Source organism: Talpa occidentalis, unplaced genomic scaffold (assembly GCF_014898055.3).
Source record: "Talpa occidentalis isolate TD23 unplaced genomic scaffold, MPIMG_talOcc4v2.1 talOcc4.12, whole genome shotgun sequence".
NCBI classification, from domain to species: domain Eukaryota; kingdom Metazoa; phylum Chordata; class Mammalia; order Eulipotyphla; family Talpidae; genus Talpa; species Talpa occidentalis.
In genome coordinates this window covers 76021021-76040281 of record NW_023601212.1, presented here as the reverse complement: position 1 = coordinate 76040281, position 19261 = coordinate 76021021, and the positions used below count along the sequence as shown (strand labels likewise).

At 36.7% G+C, this 19261-nt stretch overlaps 1 protein-coding gene across 9 annotated transcripts in view; it reads left to right on the top strand.

Moving 5' to 3' along the window:
• AUTS2 (activator of transcription and developmental regulator AUTS2) overlaps positions 1-19261 on the top strand; it is a 1093480-nt gene that overhangs the window by 339087 nt on the left and 735132 nt on the right. The window contains exons 1-2 of one of the 9 annotated variants that reach the window (XM_054693595.1): positions 4172-6377; positions 6675-6733. The exons of 7 other annotated variants lie outside the window; for them this stretch is intronic. In XM_054693595.1, the coding sequence (XP_054549570.1) occupies positions 6686-6733 (48 nt within the window). In that variant the 5' untranslated portion in view covers positions 4172-6377; positions 6675-6685. Of the gene's footprint in view, positions 1-4171; positions 6734-19261 lie in introns of those variants that run through there. One more of the 9 variants, XM_054693594.1, reaches the window with a different exon arrangement.

The following is a 19261-nucleotide window of genomic DNA, read 5'->3' as shown; positions in this document are numbered from 1 at the left end:
TAGATATTTTATACCTACCTGGTATGCTTTGTTCCTTTCATTTACCAAATCAGCATCTATATTTTCTTCAAAACTCCTTTTTCAGAGCAAGTCTTTATTGACTCTCTCTATTCTCTCCAGTCTTCCAGATGCTCATCAACTTCTGTGTGTTGTGTATTGATTGACACTTTGGGGGTTTGTTGTTTTGTAATAGGAGGCCATAAGCCATTTCTTATGTGTATCATTGGTCTCTCCAACAACACTAACACATTATTCCAGGTTCAGATCTCCATATCTCTCCCTCTCTCCCTCTGGCTGGCTTTCACTCTCTCACTCCCTCCTTGTCACCCCCCTTCCCGTTTCCCTCTTTATCTCTGATGGAGTATGGTTAATGTTCTCTGTACATGGGCTAACTCTTTAGTAGATATTGTTGGTAATTTATTTTTGTACATCAGATGCTGCAGTATTTTATAAAATTTTTAACCTTTGTACATTCTTATCAGTATCTTTAAAAAGTTTCTAATATTATTGGAAATAATTAGATCCTGTTGGTGTAGAGTCATTGATGAAACAATCAAGAATATGGAGTACGGTTTATGTGAACTATTTAAAACCCTCCCCCATCTTTATCAAGTTTTGAAATCAAATGGAAAGATGCTGGCTTTGACTTTGAATATTTTTAATACATCCATTCTAGATATAAATAACGTGGTTGGGCCAGAGCTTAGATACTTTGGTAAGTTTTCTTGCCTTTAACACAGGAAGAGTTTGACCTATTTGAAAGCTCTTTGAAAAGTTCCAAGGGGAAAATAAACATAACTCATACAACTGCAGGAAATTCTAAGCATCAGATACCTATATGAAGGTAATTGGTTCAAAAATTGAGCATTATTTTCTATACTTCAGTGCACAGTAGGGCACTGTTCATGTATAACTCTGTAAGAGCTTAGAGTTTGCTTACCCAGAGGATAACTATGGAAGAACATTGTCCAAGAGTGTACTCTTTAGGGGGGCTAGGAGACTTGGAGCTGACCCTTGTGGAGACTGTTCTCATCTTCTGGGCTTCGTATAGGATAACCTGGTGTCTACTTAGACCTTCTTCTCACCTTGAGAACTCTAGATGGGACTTTGGCCTGGTTCCCTCAAGGACTTTGGAAACTACTCAAGTTGAAGTGCTGCCTTTTGAGTCTGTTCTTGGCATCGGGCCCTGGCTTTTTTCCTGCTGGGCCCTGTGCCTCTTAGGAGCAGAGTGTAGGTCAGATGCAGATAACACAGGCATGATTTCTGCCTCCTGAAATGCTCAGCTGATGTGCACTTCTCTCTTCCCCTAAGGGTTTCAGGAAGAACACATTTATCATGGAGTGTAATGAGTAGGAAAGAACAAGCAGTTTTCTGCTGAATTGCAGAGTGTAAGATAAAAATCTTTCAGTTTACAATCCAGCTGTATCTCTTTGTAGTTTGTGTTCAAGTCATTTTAAGCCTTACTGTTAAGCTAAACTTGTGAACACTTTCATTTGCAAACTCTTCCTTAGAGAGAATCAAGGCATAAGATGAAAATTCTGATTTAAAATAACTGCATATGTGTGTGTATGTGTGTGCACATATGCATGCACTTATACACACATGTATGTCCAGCATATGCATGTGCTTGATGGGCAGGGACTGGGAGGTGTAGAGAAGAGGGGAAAAGTCCTTCCCCACAGAGGTAGTACCACTTATGAGGCTGGAAGACTCCTGCATTTTTTGACAGATAAGTGAATTCTTCTGAAGGTTTTATGAGTTGTGACCAGCCTGTTTGCTAAGAAAAGGGAAAGTCCTTGAGCTCCCATCATACCTCTTCAGTCTCTCTTAACAAGTGTTCAGATGCTCTGCCAGAGGAAATGGTGTGCTCCAAGTACAGCTGCTATGGAAATAGAGTTCTTTTAGTGCAGCTGAAGCAATTCCTCCACATAGATTGTTCCATTTTAACAGTAAACTGTTTAAAACAAAACAAAAAAGGTGGGTGGGAGTTAGGAGATGGGGTTTATGCCAGAATATGAAAATGAGTTGCTGCAGAAGCCTGACATGGTTGTGGTTTCAGTTATTAAAAGGGTTTAGTTGCTAGTTTGTGATAAATCTGTGTATGGTTTTGTGAGCTTTTAATGCTCCTAAAATCATTAAGGGTAAATTAACAGTCATGTTTTTACTAGAGAACACACACTCTCTTATCGTTGGTAAAACTGCCTTGTGGTTCACAAGTCCTGTCATCTTTTACCACGTACATTCACCCTGGATCTGGACAGACTAAAGGTGTCCTTACTGGTCTTTTTCCCTTACTTATGACAGGTCAGCTTTCAGAGAGAAGACGAGAATGATTGTAGTTTTGTCCTAGCAAGTGGGGTTTCTGACTTGAAGTTGAGCAGTGATGTTTCTGTAGTGTTTCCAGTTCACACTGCCTTTACCTTTATCGAGCTGGTGAGCCTGGAGTTATGTTAACTGCTTTATTACTAGGAGTCCATTTAATTGTCACAGGAGCCCTTATTTTAAGGAAGTTTTGATTGCCCTCAGTTTACAGGTGGGAAATCTGAGGTTGCAAGAGCAATAAGTAATTAGTTTGCAGTTGTACCCTATATTTGGTATGATCAGAATTTGAACTGGTCTAACTCCACAGCTCTTCCAAAAATCATTGCTTGGCGCATAATATTCCCTCCTCTATATTATCCTTTCCTCTGCTTTAGCCTCTATCAATTCTTGTCCTTTCCCTCTTTGAAAATAATTTAAATGAAACACATCCAAAAATATATCTCCTGAATTTATCTGCTTCCTTCCCAGTCATTAAGCAATGCCACCTATTCAAATACTAGATATTTAAAGGAAGAAAATAAGTAACATTATTTTATCTCCCCTAGACTGTAACGACTATGTGTGCTCTTATATTCTAACAAGTGGACGATCTTATTATGTTACTTGAAATGTATAAAAAACTATATATAATTTTTACCAATGTTATCAGTGCATGTCCAGTAGCTAGTCTACCACTACTAGATGCTGGTCTATGGAGCCAGAGCGTCTCACAGACCCAGCTCAGCCATAGATCAGCTGTGAGACCTTGGTGAAGTCACTTTAGCTCTCTGGGTTTACTTATTTCATCACTTGTGTTTGATTCACATTTAGTGAAAACCTGGCAGGTACAACCTTTATCAGGACAATAAATAGGGCAGGTGCGCTGCCCTCTTCTTTGAACATTGCTTTAATTAAGTTTTTGTAGAAGGGATGGTTAATAAAGTGAAATTAATTAAAACCATTTTTCAATTCTTAAATTTTGTTTCTTCAGTCATTGTGTATTTGATAAAACATAATATATTAGCAAATAGGGAACTCATTGTTTCTTTTAACCTGAAAGGGGGCCTAATGCTAAAAGGTGGACACCAGAATATTCACTAAACCTGTAAATGATTCTTAACTTCTTGATTTCCTACTTTCTAGCATTTTGAAATCTTCATTGCTTACTGTTCCTCTTCTCTGAGATCATTTGGATTTATGATAAAGGGGGAAAATTGTTCAAAAATTAATTTACCTTCAGAAAAAACAATCTTCCATAGTCTCTCTTAAAGACAAAATATGCCATCTTTTTTCGTGAGTACAGTTGGTCAGCGGTCATCTCCCCCCATCCCCCATCATTTCTAGGAAACCCTGTAAACCTCTCTGTTCTCTCAGAACGCAAGTCCCTCTGGCTTCTTGTCTTCCCCAGCCTGCATTTCATATGTAATATCCTCACCCACCCCTCTTACAAGCACTCCCCTTTCCGTGAAGCTCTAGTGTTTTTAGTCTATTTCTTTCCAGGAGCTTGTTGGCTGTCTACCTTCTCTTCAACGTCTGTGTTTCAAATGAGAAAATGAAAACCCCTGAACTGTTGTTACAGATGTTGTTACAGAAGGCTTTCTCATGTATTGCCCATCAGTTCAATTACCAAGTTGGTTTTCTTTTTTTTTGTTTTTTTTTTTTTTTTTGCCCCCTTAATGTCAGTTTCAGATTCTCTCCACTCAAGGTTACGGTGATAGCACACATTTATCATGCACTTAGAAAAAATGTGCTATTTTACATGCATCATCTCACCCCTGTTTTTGCTGTATGGCCTAACTTTTCCTTCCTTCCTTCCTCCCTCCCATCCATCCACCCATCCATCCATCCATCCATCCGCTACTAACTAAGCATCACCTGTGCTCAGGCACCATGCCAAGCCACAGATTAAAACTGATTGCTCTCAAGAGGCCTTTATTTCAGAGGAAGATGCTGAGAAGTAAATAGGCGATAAGAACATAGTATAATGACTAAGAAGCTCAGTATGCTGGAAATGCCCCCAACACAGACTCAAGGATGAGGACAAGGAGATTCTTGGAGAAACTAACAACTACATTTATCTAAAGAATGAGCGCATAAGAGTTAGGTGATTTGAAGGATATAAGGGTGTTCTAGAAAGAATAACAATGCTAGAAAAGCTTCAGGAAATTGAGAGGGCACAATAAGAATAGAGCCCTTGTTCTAAGAGAAATTTGAAGTCTTCAGTTGTGAGCGGTCCTTCACTCTTTTTCTCACCTTCTAAGTGATTTATGTACCTTGACTTATTAACTCAAATTAGAGTCCACTGAGACCCTTCAGTGTGCTTGGACCTTAGGGGATGAGATTGCTGACAATCTCAAGATGGTGTTTCTCTATGCACTTTTATTACTTCTCTGCTGAAATAGTATTAGAATATTAGGGTGAGTGTAGAGGAAAATGTTTCTTAAACATATTATGAGAAGGTTTGTAATTACTGTAATATAGGAGTAAGAATTTTTCAGAATTCCAGTGACAATAAATCCACACTTTTGAAGATTAAAATGATGCTACTGTGTAGTCTTATCAACTGTTGTAGTAGCTTCAAAAACAGAAGCATAGCCCTTTCCCATAAAATATTTATTAAATGACATGTAGACCTCAGCGAAAGCTATACCTTCAAAAATTTTGACTGAGGAAAGCATGATGTGTCTTGGATAAATGGTTTGTAGGTGTGAGGGGTCTATAGACCCCTCATGAAGGTTAGTGCTTCCATGACTCAAGGGCAGAGGAGTGAAATTTCTCTCACATGCTCCTGTTTATTTGCAGGTGTGAAGGAGAGATGAGCCAGCAAGTAGAATCTGACCCTTTGATTAACAGTAAAAGTTTCTCATATCAGTGTTTTGTCTTCATTTCTCCTTTCGTTTTTAGGAATAAGAGTGGGCACAAAGCAAATCAGAAGTAAATTATTTCAAACCTTTTTGAAAGGTAAAGGCTTTCAAATAATACCAGACATTCAAATACACCTTTTTATTTATCATTCTGGGTGGGGTTCCTTTATAGCATCCTAGAGTTTGCCTTGAAATTCAGATAAATCTTAGTTATTTTGTGTATGATAAATACATTTTGGGATATGGGAAATGGGCTAGAGATGTGCTATCATATTACTAAATGTTTTGAAAATCCCTCTTTTGCATGCATCTGATTGTCTCTAGTACATCTTCCTTAGTGCAGTATGCATTGGTGCTTTGCAGTCACATATGCTAACACTTGCTCTTACAAGGCACAGTTCTTTCTCCACTTCTTCCATTTCTTGTCTTGGAAAGTAGATATTGATGCCGTTTCACATTTGCTTTTTGAAATCTTGAGAGGTTTAATAAGTTCATCCAAGTAAAACAAATGTAAAAACACCGTGTTTACATTTCTGGGTGAAAAATATATCTTTAAAGTGTCAGTCTTTTTTCCCAAACTGTTCCTAGAGCTCAATACCAGGAACTATTTTGGAGTCTAGTAGAAGTAAAAGGAAATAACAGAAGAAAGCTGTTCCACTTTCTCTTGCCCTGACCACAAGAAGTTAAAAGATGTTTTTTCAGCTGAAGAATTTAAAATGGATTCTTACTCATTTTTTGCTAAAGAGACTGGACTATTTTTAGTGTTGTGCTCTTTTGTAGGTGTGGAGAAAAGTTACCTCCAGATCTTGTTTTGGGGATCTGGGGGTTAAAGCTGTAGCAGAGTCCTATTTCTAGACACAGGCTCTTGTCAGAATGATGTTTGGCCAGGTGTTAATCTTTGTCCTGAGGGGGCAGTGTTGGAGTTCATTATTCATCCCAAGGCGGCAGGAGGGTGGAAAGAGGAGGCTGTCCTTCTGGGAGGGTACCAGGGCCAGGGCCTGCCTCCTACTTTTACTGACATATGCCTTTTGTGATGAAGGCAGCTGAAGTCCATTTGAGGAATTCTCTTGTCAGCCAGCCAAGAGAGGGAGGAGAGGGAGGAGAGGCAGGCAGCCCAGCCAGGCAGTCCTGGAGAGCAGTTTCCTGAGCAAGATCACAAGTGTTTTAGGCTCTCAGGGAAGGTGTACAGGAACATAAAGGGGAAGGAGCCAGGTTTGAAATAGTGCACTTTTCTGTTTCTTTCCCTTTTGTCCCTCCTGTCTTTGAATACATGTCATCCTCTGGAAAACTCAGGATCTGAAAGAAGCCTTTGCTGAAATACCACTTTTTCTTAAACACTGTGCTGCTGCTGTTTTTTTCCCCCCTTGTTTTTCTTCCCCTCCCTCTTGTCCCTCCCTCCCTCTCTCTCCCTGTCTTGCCCTCTCCTCCTCTCTCCCTCCTCCCCCCCTCCCTCTCTCCTGCTCTCTCATTTTTTTTTTTTTATTCCACCTTCTTTTCCTCTGAGGGCAGAAGGGGAGACAATGCTCAAGTCAAGCTGGTTTTATGTTAAGTTCAAGTATGCAGAGAAGGTAAGTCAATATGTTTTCATTTCCCAAGGGAAATCTGCTACCTCCCTTCAGTCTTGTTGAAGGGCTCTTCTGGCTGCTCTGGGAAGCAAATGAGCCTTGAAGTTTCATTTGTGAAAGTGTTTCTTCTGACTTAATGATTCTTGGATGAAACACATGCTCTGCACTTGTGATCTGGCATTGCCATATTGCCACAGACCAAGGGGAAGGACTCGTCAAACTGTGTTCAGAGGTGTTCTTTTGAGTTTAAAGAAGAAAAACAATAAAACTGCAGCAACAGGAAAGATTGTGCTGCTTCAGACTGAGAATATTCCAGAAAATTATTATGAAACTTGATACAGTTTTGTTTTTGAAACAAACTGATGACCACTTCCCATTACCTGTCATTTGCTTAGCCAGAGGTTTTTATTTTATTTTTTTCTTTCTGTTAACTGGCCTGGCTTATTCATGTTTAGAAGAGCTTTGCAATGTTATCTGACTATACAAAGACTCCTCATCATTTTGGCTGACCACATATGAGACTGTTTACTATGTTGGGGGAATTGTATTTTAGGGAAAGAATAAATTTTGTTTTCATCTGAAATTTTAATGCTTAACAGTTCTATGTTTTAATATACCATTGCAAGGCTTAGGGGAAACAAGTGTGTACCCTCTAAAACATCTTCACTTATCTGCCACTGTTACTGTTGGCCCTCTTTCTGGTTGTGGATCCATATGCGTTATTTATTCCATTGGGGACTTTGAGAGTTATTAAGGAGTTTTTCAGGAAGAGCCTAAAACTCCTGCCTTTTGAAATCTGTTATTTCTTGATTTTTTCTTTGATAACACTGGCATATTGACTACAGAATTAAACTGAGGATCTAGATGATGGAAAATTGTGATGACTGTGACAAGATGAAAAATCATACTTTGTGATTAAATGCATAAGCTTGTTAGAAAATCCTGTTCCATTCTTCTGGTTTAAGCAAGACATTAATATTCTTTGGACTTATTTTTTCTGCATTTTTTTTCCTGTGGATATGATTATGTTGTGTTTTTATGCGCGAAATTACTTACTAGTTGATCATAATGAAAATATAGGACTTTTTTCATTAAAGATCTATCCTCCATTTCCTCCTTTGTGTTGTTAGTTACTAAAACCATTAAAAATAAGATACTATTTTGTTACAGGTTCAGGAAACAGTATTATTGTGGTTTTGGAATTACTTTTTTACTCAGTGGATTACATTCTTTGAGCAGCCTATTTGCTGTTACAACTTTTGATGAATTTAAACTATACTCTACCTCCTTAATCTTTTCCTTTTACCTTGAATGTCCTGCCATAGAAACCTGAATCTCAGAATTCAGAAATGAGTGTAAACTAATGTTAAAAGGGGAAAAACATTTCAAGAAATAATCTTAATGGAAATGGATAAAAAGAGGTCATTAAATGAACTGCTTCATTTGAATTATCACATTACTAATCCTTTCACAACCAAAGAAGGAAAGAACACATTCATATGTGTGTGATTTAAAGCTAAATAATGTAAGGTTCTATAGCTAATTGAAGTGTATTCTTTTATTAGGATGGGAGGGGAGGAACAGGAAAAAAAATCATTTTTGTTTCTGGCATGTTTATTATGATTGAGGCCTCTGATTGTTAGTGAAATGTTTGTTGTTATTCTTTCATGATGATTTATTTCTTCAACTTACCTTGGAGATTTTTTTCAAAAATCAGAATGAGTTTACTTTCATCTGGAGAGATAAAAAGTTTTAACAGAAATCTAGGCCTAGAGAAACTTAAAAAAACATTCAAACCATTCTTTTCCATATATTTCCCAAATGATGTTCTTTTATAGAGTCATTAATTTGGAATTTCCTCTATTATCTCCAAAAGGACAAAGAAGAAATTCCTCTCTTTTTAAACATCGGCTAAACAATTTTTTACAAACCCATAATTGTTAAGAACAATATTTCTTCTTTGAAGTTTGTCTACAATTATAAAGAAGTAAATTTCTTGATGTTTAATAGCCAGCATTTCCTGGTTTTACAATTAGGAAAATGGTTTAATCAGTCTTAAATAAGTGAGCAAGAAAATTTAAAAAGTTAAGTAATGCATGATCAAAAATCATTGGCACAAGATAATATTTCCTTGAGTCAGGATTCTGATCACTGTCCTACACATATATACAAACATACACATATAAATATGTATGCATACACAAGCATCTCTTTTTTAACCACAACACACGTACACATTTCTATGTAAGTTTCTCTACATAAATTACTTGTGAATTGTGTCTTTTTGTATTAGTTTGATACTCAGCCATAATTTTTTCTAAAATTTTGCTTATTTTAATTAAATTACTCCTTATCCTCTTTTCTCCATCTTATTGTACCTATTCTTGAGAAATTTTGTATTTCGTGTGTTTTGCTGTATCTATAATATTATTTCAAAATCTCTCGCTAGTCTAATATCTTTCTTGCTTTCTCGAGTTGGAGATGCATTTGTATTTAATTGACTAGTTAATCATCTGTCCTGAAGTTCAACAGATTCCTCAAATGTAAAACCTCTGACGTAATTAATTTCTTCTTCTTCAATCAAACCTTTTCTTCCTTTTACATGTGATAGTATATGTAAAGCATCAATATATAGTTGGCCATCTTCATCCCCAGAGGAACTGTTTAATTTCGTTCCTATGATCTCCATCTTGGTTTATTAGAGGAGCCCCCTAATTGTTGCTGTTGTTGCTGTCTTTCAGTGCTCCAAAACACTGCTAGAGTGATCTCCTTAAAAGGAAGGTCAATCTGAGTGTCTTGGTCCCCTGTTTGTAAGCAGCTGCTGGTTCCCACCTAGTGGTCCTTACTTAATTGGCCTTGTATGTACATAATGCATTTTAATGGGCTTACTTATTTACGAGTCTTTCTCCCTTATGACACCATAAGATCCTAGAGATATAGAATTATGTTGTAATTTTTTGTGTGTGTCCATAATACCAGCACATAACAGATGCTCAGTTTCCTCTGTATACTATTGAGTAAATATGTGACTTTTGGGGGGTAGTCTGACAAACATGAATTTTTTCCATTAATTGGTAGTATAAGACCATTGACAGTATACTGAAATTCAAGAAAATTGTTATCTCTTCTATTAGTTGGGGAAATTATTACTGAATTTACTTAAAAAATAAACCTTTTACTCTATAATCTTTATGGAAGCATTATTTACAGTAATTAACATGTGGAACAACCTTAGCAACTCCTCTCTGAAGATTGGATTAACTCTGTGCCTTTGCCTGGCTTGCTGCAATACAGTGAAGATACAGAACAATTCTGTCACTCAGAGGATCTCTCGTTGACCTTTTATAACCACACCACTTTCTTTGCACTTTTCCCTGCGTCCTTAGTTATTTATTCCTGACAGCCACTAATTTTCCCTTCATTTTTATAATTTTGTCATCTCTTGTTATATGAATGGAGTCCTGCATTCTGTAACTTTTTGGGATTCTCATTTTGCAGCATGATTCCTGAGAGATTTATCCAAGTCGTTCCTTTTGTTTTTCAGTAGTGCTCTGTGCTATAGATGAACCACAGTTTCTTGAAGCATCCCCCTGTTGAAGAACATATGCATTGCTTCCATTTTTTTCTATTGCAAATAAATTTGTGATGACATTTGTGTACAGCTTTGGTGTAGAAATAAGTTTCCTCTGCAGTAAATGTGCTAAAAGTAGCACATTTAATTTTTAAGAAGATGCCAAAATTTGTGGTCTGTAAATATTTTCTCCCAATCTGTAACTTGTATTTTGATCTTTTAATTTAACAGATTAAAAGGTTTTTATTTTGATGCCATCTAATTTATGGATTTTCCCTTTTTCTTACTTTATTGTCAGGTCTAAGAGCTCTGCTTATTTCTTGATCCTGAAGATTTTCTGTTAGGTTTATTTTGTTGTCTAAATTTAAGCCCATGGTCCATTTTAATTAAAATTTCTAATTCACCAGTGTTTGTTTAAAAATTTATCCTTTCTCCATTAAATTACTTACACCTTTGTAAAAAAAGATCCGTTTCCTGTGTTTGTGTAGGCCTATTTCTGAGCTCTCTAGTCTGTTCAATTAATGTAAGTCTATTTCTCCACCATTACCAACAATCTGTAATACCTGTATACTGTCTTGAAATCAAATATAATGTTTCTTTTCACTTTATCCTCTTTCAAGATTGTTTCAGCTACAGTAGTGCCTTTGCTATTTCATGTAAATTTAGAACTTGTTGTCTATACCAAAAAATATTTCCCTGAGATTTTTGGTAGTAATTGTGTTGTTATACCTGTATAATGATTTGGGGAGAATTTTGAAATTTACCATTTATATTACTGTGTTGATTGTTGGTCATCATTCTTTTGTCTTCAGTATACAAGTCCTGTATATGTTTCATTAGATATATAACTTTTTTTTTGGGAGGAGTCACAACGCTATTTTATTTTAAATTTGGATTCCATATCCACTTTTTTAAATTTAGAAATGCAACTTATATTTTATTTTCTATTTTATCCTGTGACTTTGGTGAGTGAACTTACTAGTTCTGGGTGTTTCTTTATAGCTTCCTTGATATTTTCTATGAATGAAAATAGGAGTTGATTTATTGCTTTCAGATCTGTGTTTATTTTTGTCTCTTGACTTATTGCACTGACTTGAATTCCTAGTTTTGCATGACTAAAGGGTGGTAAGATGAGGATCTTTGTTTTATTCTTGACCTTTGGTGGGGGAAGGGAGCACCCCTTCTGACACCATGGAGATGTGATGTTCAGTAAAGCCTTTTCTTAATCCACCCAATGGGGAGGTAGGTGGCACCTGTAACAACCTGTGAGGATAGAAGATCTGTTTCCTCATATGGTCTTCACTAGCATGGTTTGGGTGGCAGGGTGGGGGCCTGTTACTGTTTAGGGGATTTGAGGGTCCCAGATCTCTACTCAGGTTTCTCTTATACTAATTGGATGTGAAGGTTGAAGCCTCCTGAGGTTAGAAGTCCAGGCTCATCACTCCCCCTTGCTGGTGTGGGATCGATTCTTCAGTTATTTTCCTGTGGCATTTGACTGCAGTTGAGTGTTTACTGTCTAAAAGAGTTTTGTCTTGCTAGTCTGACTTTTTGCTGATTCTTTGGCTAAAGATATTACAATTTTTCTTGGGCTTTTTTTTTTTTTTTTGTATTTGCTGTTGTTACGGGATTTCTGACTTCTTCAGCTTAGTACCTGGAATGTGTGACATAGAATGCCCAAACTAGAAAATCTAGAGCACTCATCACCATCTCAGTTTTTGGGTCTTCAGGTTTTTAGTTGCTCTATGGTCTTCAGTTCACTTTCAGACATTGTGTTTAGTTGTACTTTGTGTGAGTAGTAAGGGGAGGTATGTCTATTCCATCTTTCTGGAAGCAGAATTCTCCTTTAATATAATTTTATTTATTTATTAAAATATTTATTTTATTTGTTTATGCATATAAGAACTGAGGTATAGGCCAGAGGTTTGGGGGGGTGAGACAAGTCACCAGAGTCAGAGTGGGGAACAGAACAGGTGGATCTGCTGAAATACAGTGTTGAGGGGAGCAGCGGGCAAGACAGGAGAGGTCTGCTGTGCCAAGTGGGTCAGCTTCCTGGCCTGGGATCAAACTCATTTTGGTCACAGTGGCTGGCAACAGCTTGAAAGTGCTGAGACTTTAACCCCTGAATCACCAGGAAGGCCCCCCTGATATTATTTTAAAAGTGATTAAATTATGTGATGCTTTTAAGTGTGTGTTGTTCAGGACCTAGTATTAAGTGTCCTGTAAAGGGTGAGAATTGTCTTTTATTATCTTCTTATATTTCTTCTTTTAGTTCTTCAAATGCCATTATACTTTGCTAATATTTGTTAGAAGCAGCTCTGTTGTAAGTTTTCTTTGCTTTACATAATTTGTATTATCAGTAACATACACTTGCATCTTCAAACCCCTGTGTTGCTATTCTGTTATTAAATAGATCTCATAAAAAATAACTTTTCCAGTACTTTTCCCAGGAATTTTTGACAGTGCATTTTTGTATTAAAACTAGAATTACTAATTTTGCCTTCATTGAAAAATTGTCAGCTATTTCAGCCAGAAAAAGCATAGTACAGCAAGCAATATATTTTTCTTTCTGAAGTGCTCAATTTGATGAGATATTGAATTAGGTGGGGGAATATGAGTATACCTTTCTTTTATTTATTTGGTAAACGGTATTACTCTCAACAGCTGGTCTGAGATTATTATGAAAACTAACCCCACTGCCAGGCTTTCCTGAAACTTTATTCATGTATTTTAAGTCAGCCTTTAACTTCAGTTAATGAGAAATGTATTTATCTGATATATTTGTAAATGTACATAGTCATGAGGGCTTTGCCTAAACTTACTGATATTTTACAGAATATTATTGTGTTCTCCTATTAGAATGAAACAATAAATTTGTGTCATAAAACAAGCTGGGTTTTTTGAGGTATGATGCATAAGCTATGGAACAAAGCAATATGAATCTCTTTATGCTTTGATTGGCGGTAGAATTTGTACAGGACATAACCTTGTTTATTCTGCCCATGTTTGTTGTTTAGTGGAGGAAAACTTGTACTCAATCTCTCCACAACACTATAGTAAAATTTTTTTTTCCATCTTTACATTGGACCCATTTTAGGGAAAAGCTATAGTTTTGACAATTCTAATAAAAACACTTAAGAATAAGTAACTGCTAAAAATTTCCAAGGCTTTTCTTTCCAGTGGAAGGATTTTAATTATATTTATTTTCTTTGAGAAAATACAAATGTTAATTTTGAATACTACATTACTACCAGTGTACTTTACTTTTTTTGTTTGTTTGTTTTTACCAGTGTACTTTGGAAAGAAGAAATGGCAGCTAATCGAAATCAAAGGCCTGATCCAGATTGCTGGTTGTAGTTTTTGCTCATTGAGCCATTTGTATTGAAGAGTACACAGTACTTCAATCATGTTAACCTTGTGTGGTGCCCTGTGCAGTAAACATCCTTTTCAGTAGGCTAAAATGCCTCCCTTGTCAAATGGCTGCCTGAAGAGGGATTAAAGAGGAATATGAGTTCATGTGTTGGCCTTGCTTTTCAGATGATATTTTTGTATTTTATTTTTGCATTGGTTTAGAGCACTTGGAATAGTTACAGAGAATAGTTATTGAGTTTCTTGGATTTTTCAATGAATAAATGAAAGAATAAATTATAATTTGGTTTTCTTTTTTTTTTTTTAATTTTTTTTTTTTTTAATAGAGGCATGTTTTATTTATTTATTTATTTATTGGTTTGTTTATACAAGCACTGGGTACAGTCAGAAGCACGGGAGGGTGAGAGAACTCACCAGAGCCAGAGCAGGGAACAGAGCAGGCAGAAGGACCGAAGTACACTGCTGAGGGGAGCAGCGGGCGGCAGGAGAGGTCTGTGCGCCATGTGGGACCCTCCTCCGGTGGCCGGGGAGCAGCCGGGGATCGAACCGGCGCTGCAGAGGCCGCGGGCAGCTTCGCAACCCAGCGCTCAACCGCTGCGCCACTGGGGAGGCCCTATAATTTGGTTTTCTTAATTGGAGGCTTTTACTGTGCACTTATTGAAGCTTACCTGTTGTCTTTTTTTCTTCCCCCAAGAAACCACCAATCTTCCTCTGTCCACCCACCTTTTTAAAAAGTCACTGGTGATAGCATACGTTTGAGAGTATTTGAGGATCGCATAGTGTTGCAGAAAGAACAGGATAGATAATTCAGTTTTAAAGAGGGAAAACAGATGAACTTCCTTGAAATTACAGAAGTAATGTTTTATTTTTTAAAAGATTTTTTTTTTATCTGTGCATACGTAACCTCATTTTTCCTTTATCTTACCAGTAGATTTTTATGAAAAGACATGCAATTCCCTTTCATTTTACTTATAGGCCAAGGTAGATGTGATCATATGCTTGTTATTTGGTATAGTACTTATCTGACACGATCAACCACATACTGCTAAAGCTTGAAATTATTAAAAGAAAAATAAGTGTATATTTAAATATATTATTGTATAAAAAGATGTGATTATACATCCTTTCACCAATCATTTGATGTAAATCAGTGGTTTTTGAAACCACTTGAGGTGCTTTAAAAGAATACTGATGTTCAAGAGTCAACCCTAGAGATTCTGATTAAATTGGTTTGAAGTGTTGCCATGACATCAGGGTTTTTAAAATGATTCCCCAGGAGCTAAAAAGTGCATTGAGGATTGGTTTGAGAATGGTTCTACTGATTGTGTTCCAGTTGTTCTTTCTTGAATAATCCACATTTACAATGCATTCTACACAGTTGTCTCTGAATGTTTACTAAAACTTTTAAAATAACTAAGGCATATTTGAGTCATTTGTCTTCAGAATCCTTTTTTCCTTAGTCTAATCCTTCCTAGTCTTTTATAGTTAATTCAGTAATTTATTCATTTAATTCAGTAATTTATTTTAAGGGGTCCCCTTTACCATCTTAACCTTACTTTTTATGGTGGCAATATCATAAATTGCATTTTCATTTTGCTTTTATCAATGGTATCATGTATCATTTAATACACAATATTTAATTAAATAATGAAAGGGCCTAAACAAGTTGGGGAACAGTTTACTCTTCGAGAGTGTATGATGCACTGGTCTTAATGAGGCACATTCATTGGCTATGAGTCCTTTTGTATGGTTTACAAGAAATGAGAACCATCAGTTAATTAAGTGCAGTTAATTAACTGATGGTTAAGTGGAAGGCAGTTGTGGTTGACCTGATTATAGGTCACTTAGTAATTATTATAAGTGGGACATTTCTATTATGAGGGCTGTATGTGTAGATGTTATTTCTTATTTCTTATTTCATTTATTTTTTTAAAAATATTTATTTATTTATACAAGGAGTACAGGCTAGATGTGTGGGAGGGTGAGAGGATTCACCAGAGACAGGGCGGGGAACAGAACAGGCAGACTGACTGAAATACACTGCTGAAGGGAGCAGCGGGCAGCAGCAGAGGTATGCTCTCCATGTGGGACCCTCACCAGCTGGCCGGGATGGAACCAGCGCTGCAGAGGCTGCGGACAGCTTCATAGCGCGGCGCTCAACCCGCTGCGCCACCAGGGGAGGCCCTTATTCAGCAGTTCAGGTTAATTAATTCTCATGTTAGTACTTGGTGCACATAGATATAATCAATATAATCATTGTTACCTCCAGATTGAGAACTATTTCTTTCCTGTGGGTTTTATTTTCCATCATAACCATCTTGTTCTTGTTAATCTGGTTTACATCTGTGTGTGTTTCTTTTTTTCTTTCTTCTATTTAGATTGTGTGTTCCTTGAGGACAGGAATTTAGTCTTCCTCTTTCTGGTATCTACAACACAGAACACAGTTTTAGTAATGTGCTGTCTGAATTAAGTTATTCAGTTAGGCAGTGGATACCAGGTGTCCACTTTATTCAGGGTGTAATATTAGGCTCAGTGAGAACTTAACCCCCAAAACATTTTTGTTAGCTTTCTTTCCTGGGAAGGAAGAAACATATAAGTAGCTAAGTGCAACTACCTTGGTCTGTGCTTTGTCTTTCTGACTGCTCTGTTAGATTATCTTTCAGGAAAGCTGAGTAGCTTAGCATAGTGAATACTAAAGGGAATGCATTCCTTTCCTCTCAAGGGATTTAAGTAGTGTTTAACACCACTGTAAAATACTCAGCTGTGGCTTTCTCTAATGTAGATTTGTCTAAGAAAGATTATAAGAACAAGGAAGGCTTTGTGTGCTTTTTCTTTCTCCTCCTCCTCCTGCATCAGGCTATATGTAAAATGTGGAATTTTGGGGGGGAGTCTCTGGAGTGTGCATGTTTTATATGTTTGAGTCTCAGGTAAAATAAAAGGCAAAAAAGCAAGATAGTGCCTACCAGTGGGAGTCATCACCCACAGTAAAATGAAGAGAAATTACATGGATGAGTTTGCTTCTGTCCTGTCACTCAGGATGCCAAACAAATTGTTAGAGACCGAGATTGGGTCTTGGCATGTGAGAACTCAGTGGCCTGGGCTTTTACTTAACCAGTAGGAACTCAGTTATCCTGTGTTCTTGACAGAGAGAAAAACCTTCAGAGAGAAGTAGATGGGGTATAATTTGAGGAGTGTACTCAGATTCTTCTTTGGTATAATGTTTGAGAGCAACATTATAGTGTCTGTCATTTAGCAGAAAACAAGGGAAGACTTTAATATTCAGCTCAGTTTTACAGTGGCATGGGAAGATTCTCAAGTTTTTGATGCTGTAAAGGCATTTAGTCCAAACCCTTCAATCTGTAGATGAGAACAATAAGACCAGAATCCCTTAGTGTTAGTGACAGAACCTTAACTTCGATGTATATTTACTTTGTTGGAAATCAGTGGTGTAACTAGACTTGGACCTTTGCTTCCATTCACACTGATTTTCCTTTTTTGTTGTTAGAAAAAAGCTATTATAATTTAAACATTGATACACAGTTTAATTTTTGCATGCTCCCTTCCATCATTTGCCCTTTTTTATACTTTATGACTATTTCTATATGCTTTTATATTTTCCTTTACATCATTCTTCCTAATGTTTTCATGTTGTTAATGCTTGTCACAGTTCCTTTGGATTTTCATTTTACTTTACTGAATGATTCCCTTGTTGTTGAGAACCTACATAAAGTGAGATTTCTTGACATAAAAGAGCCACAGAAAACTATGGTAGATGTAGGTTTTCATTCTCTTGAATTCAATTTAATCATCATTTAAGTTTCTGTCAGTGACTTCATTGAGCAATGGGAAACACACAGTAGCCTTCTAGTTTTTGAAAAAGTATGCCCCATGTTGTATGTGTGTAAAGACTGTAGGTGAGAATGTATTTGCCATTAAAAAAATCTGCTCTTTGTAGGTCAAACATCTGAAGTCATAAGGTAAGATTTTGTGTTTCCTGTCAGATTGCTACTTCTCCTGGATTTCATGAACATAGTTGATTTGCTTTATCAAAGTCAGTATATTATGAAAAGGGATCAAATCTGTACTTTTGGGGGTATTATAAAATTAAATATGTAAGTGCTCTATCTTATCTATCCCTATAAAGGAACTTTGAAGAGACCTATACATCAAAAGTCACTGTACAATATGAAATGTATATTCAAAGATTTTCTTTATTCTTCTTGAGTTGTAGGAATACAACAAAGATTAGACATTTAACTATAAAATACTATGATTCATGAAGCAGTGCAGTTTTCATTTGTGGAATTTATCTTTTGAATCATGGTTAAGCTACTACTCTTTTTTTTTTTTTATCTTAAATTTTATTTTTATATTCCCCCATACAATTGCAAACGCCCCATTCTGACCCCAATCCTTCCCCTACCGCCCCCACCCCCCAAAAAGTGTCTCTGGTTCATAGTTTTTTGTTGATTTTGATTTTCACTTTCTTATATTCATTTTCCTGGTCCCTTATTTAAGTTTTCTAGATTCCTGCTATGAGTGAGACCATCCGGTATTTTTCTTTTTGGCTTATTTCGCTGAGCATGATCCCTTCCAGCGCCATCCATGTTGCTGCAAATTGCATGTGTTTATCTTTTTTGAATGCTGAGTAATATTCCATGGTATATATGTACCACATCTTCTTGATCCAGTCATCTACTTTTGGGCATTTGGGTTGTTTCCAAAGCTTAGCTATTGTAAACAGTGCTGCTATAAACATAGGGGTGCAGGTGCTCTTTGGAATTGATGTTTCTGTGTCCTTTGGGTAAATACCTAGGAGTGGAATTGCTGGATCATATGGAAGCTCTATGTTTAGTAGGTCCAGAAATCTCCACACAGCTCTCCATAGTGGTTGGACCAGTTTGCACTCCCACCAACAGTGCAGAAGAGTTCCTTTTTCTCCACATCCTCGCCAACATTTGTTGTTGCTAGTTTTTTTAATATGTGCCATTCTCACTGGTGTAAGATGGTATCTCATGGTAGTTTTGATTTGCATTTCCCTGATTGCAAGTGATGTTGAACATTTTTTCATATGTCTGTTGGCCATTTGCATTTCCTCTTCAGAGAAGTTTCTTTTTAGCTCTTCTGCCCATTTTTTGACTGGATTATTTTCTTTGTTGTTGCTGAGTCTCATCAGCTCTTTGCAGATTTTTGTGATCAGTCCTTTATCATTAGTGTTGTGTGCAAAAATGTTCTCCCAGTTGGTGGGGTTTCTCTTTGTTTTTGTTATTGTCTCTTTTGCTGTGCAGAAGCTCTTTAATTTGATGTAGTCCCAGCTGTTTATCTTTGTCTTCACTATCACTGCTTTGGGTGATGTGTCTGTAAAGATGTCTTTGATGTGCAAATCCCGTAGTGTTTCGCCTATATTTCCTTCTATGTATTTTATGGTTTCAGGTCTTATGTCTAGTTCTTTAATCCATTTTGAGTTGATTTTTGTGTATGGTGTGAGGTAGTGGTCAAGCTTCATTCTTTTGCATGTAGCGACCCAGTTTTCCCAGCACCATTTATTGAACAAACTTTCTTTGCTCCAATGCATAGTCTTTGCTCCTTTGTCA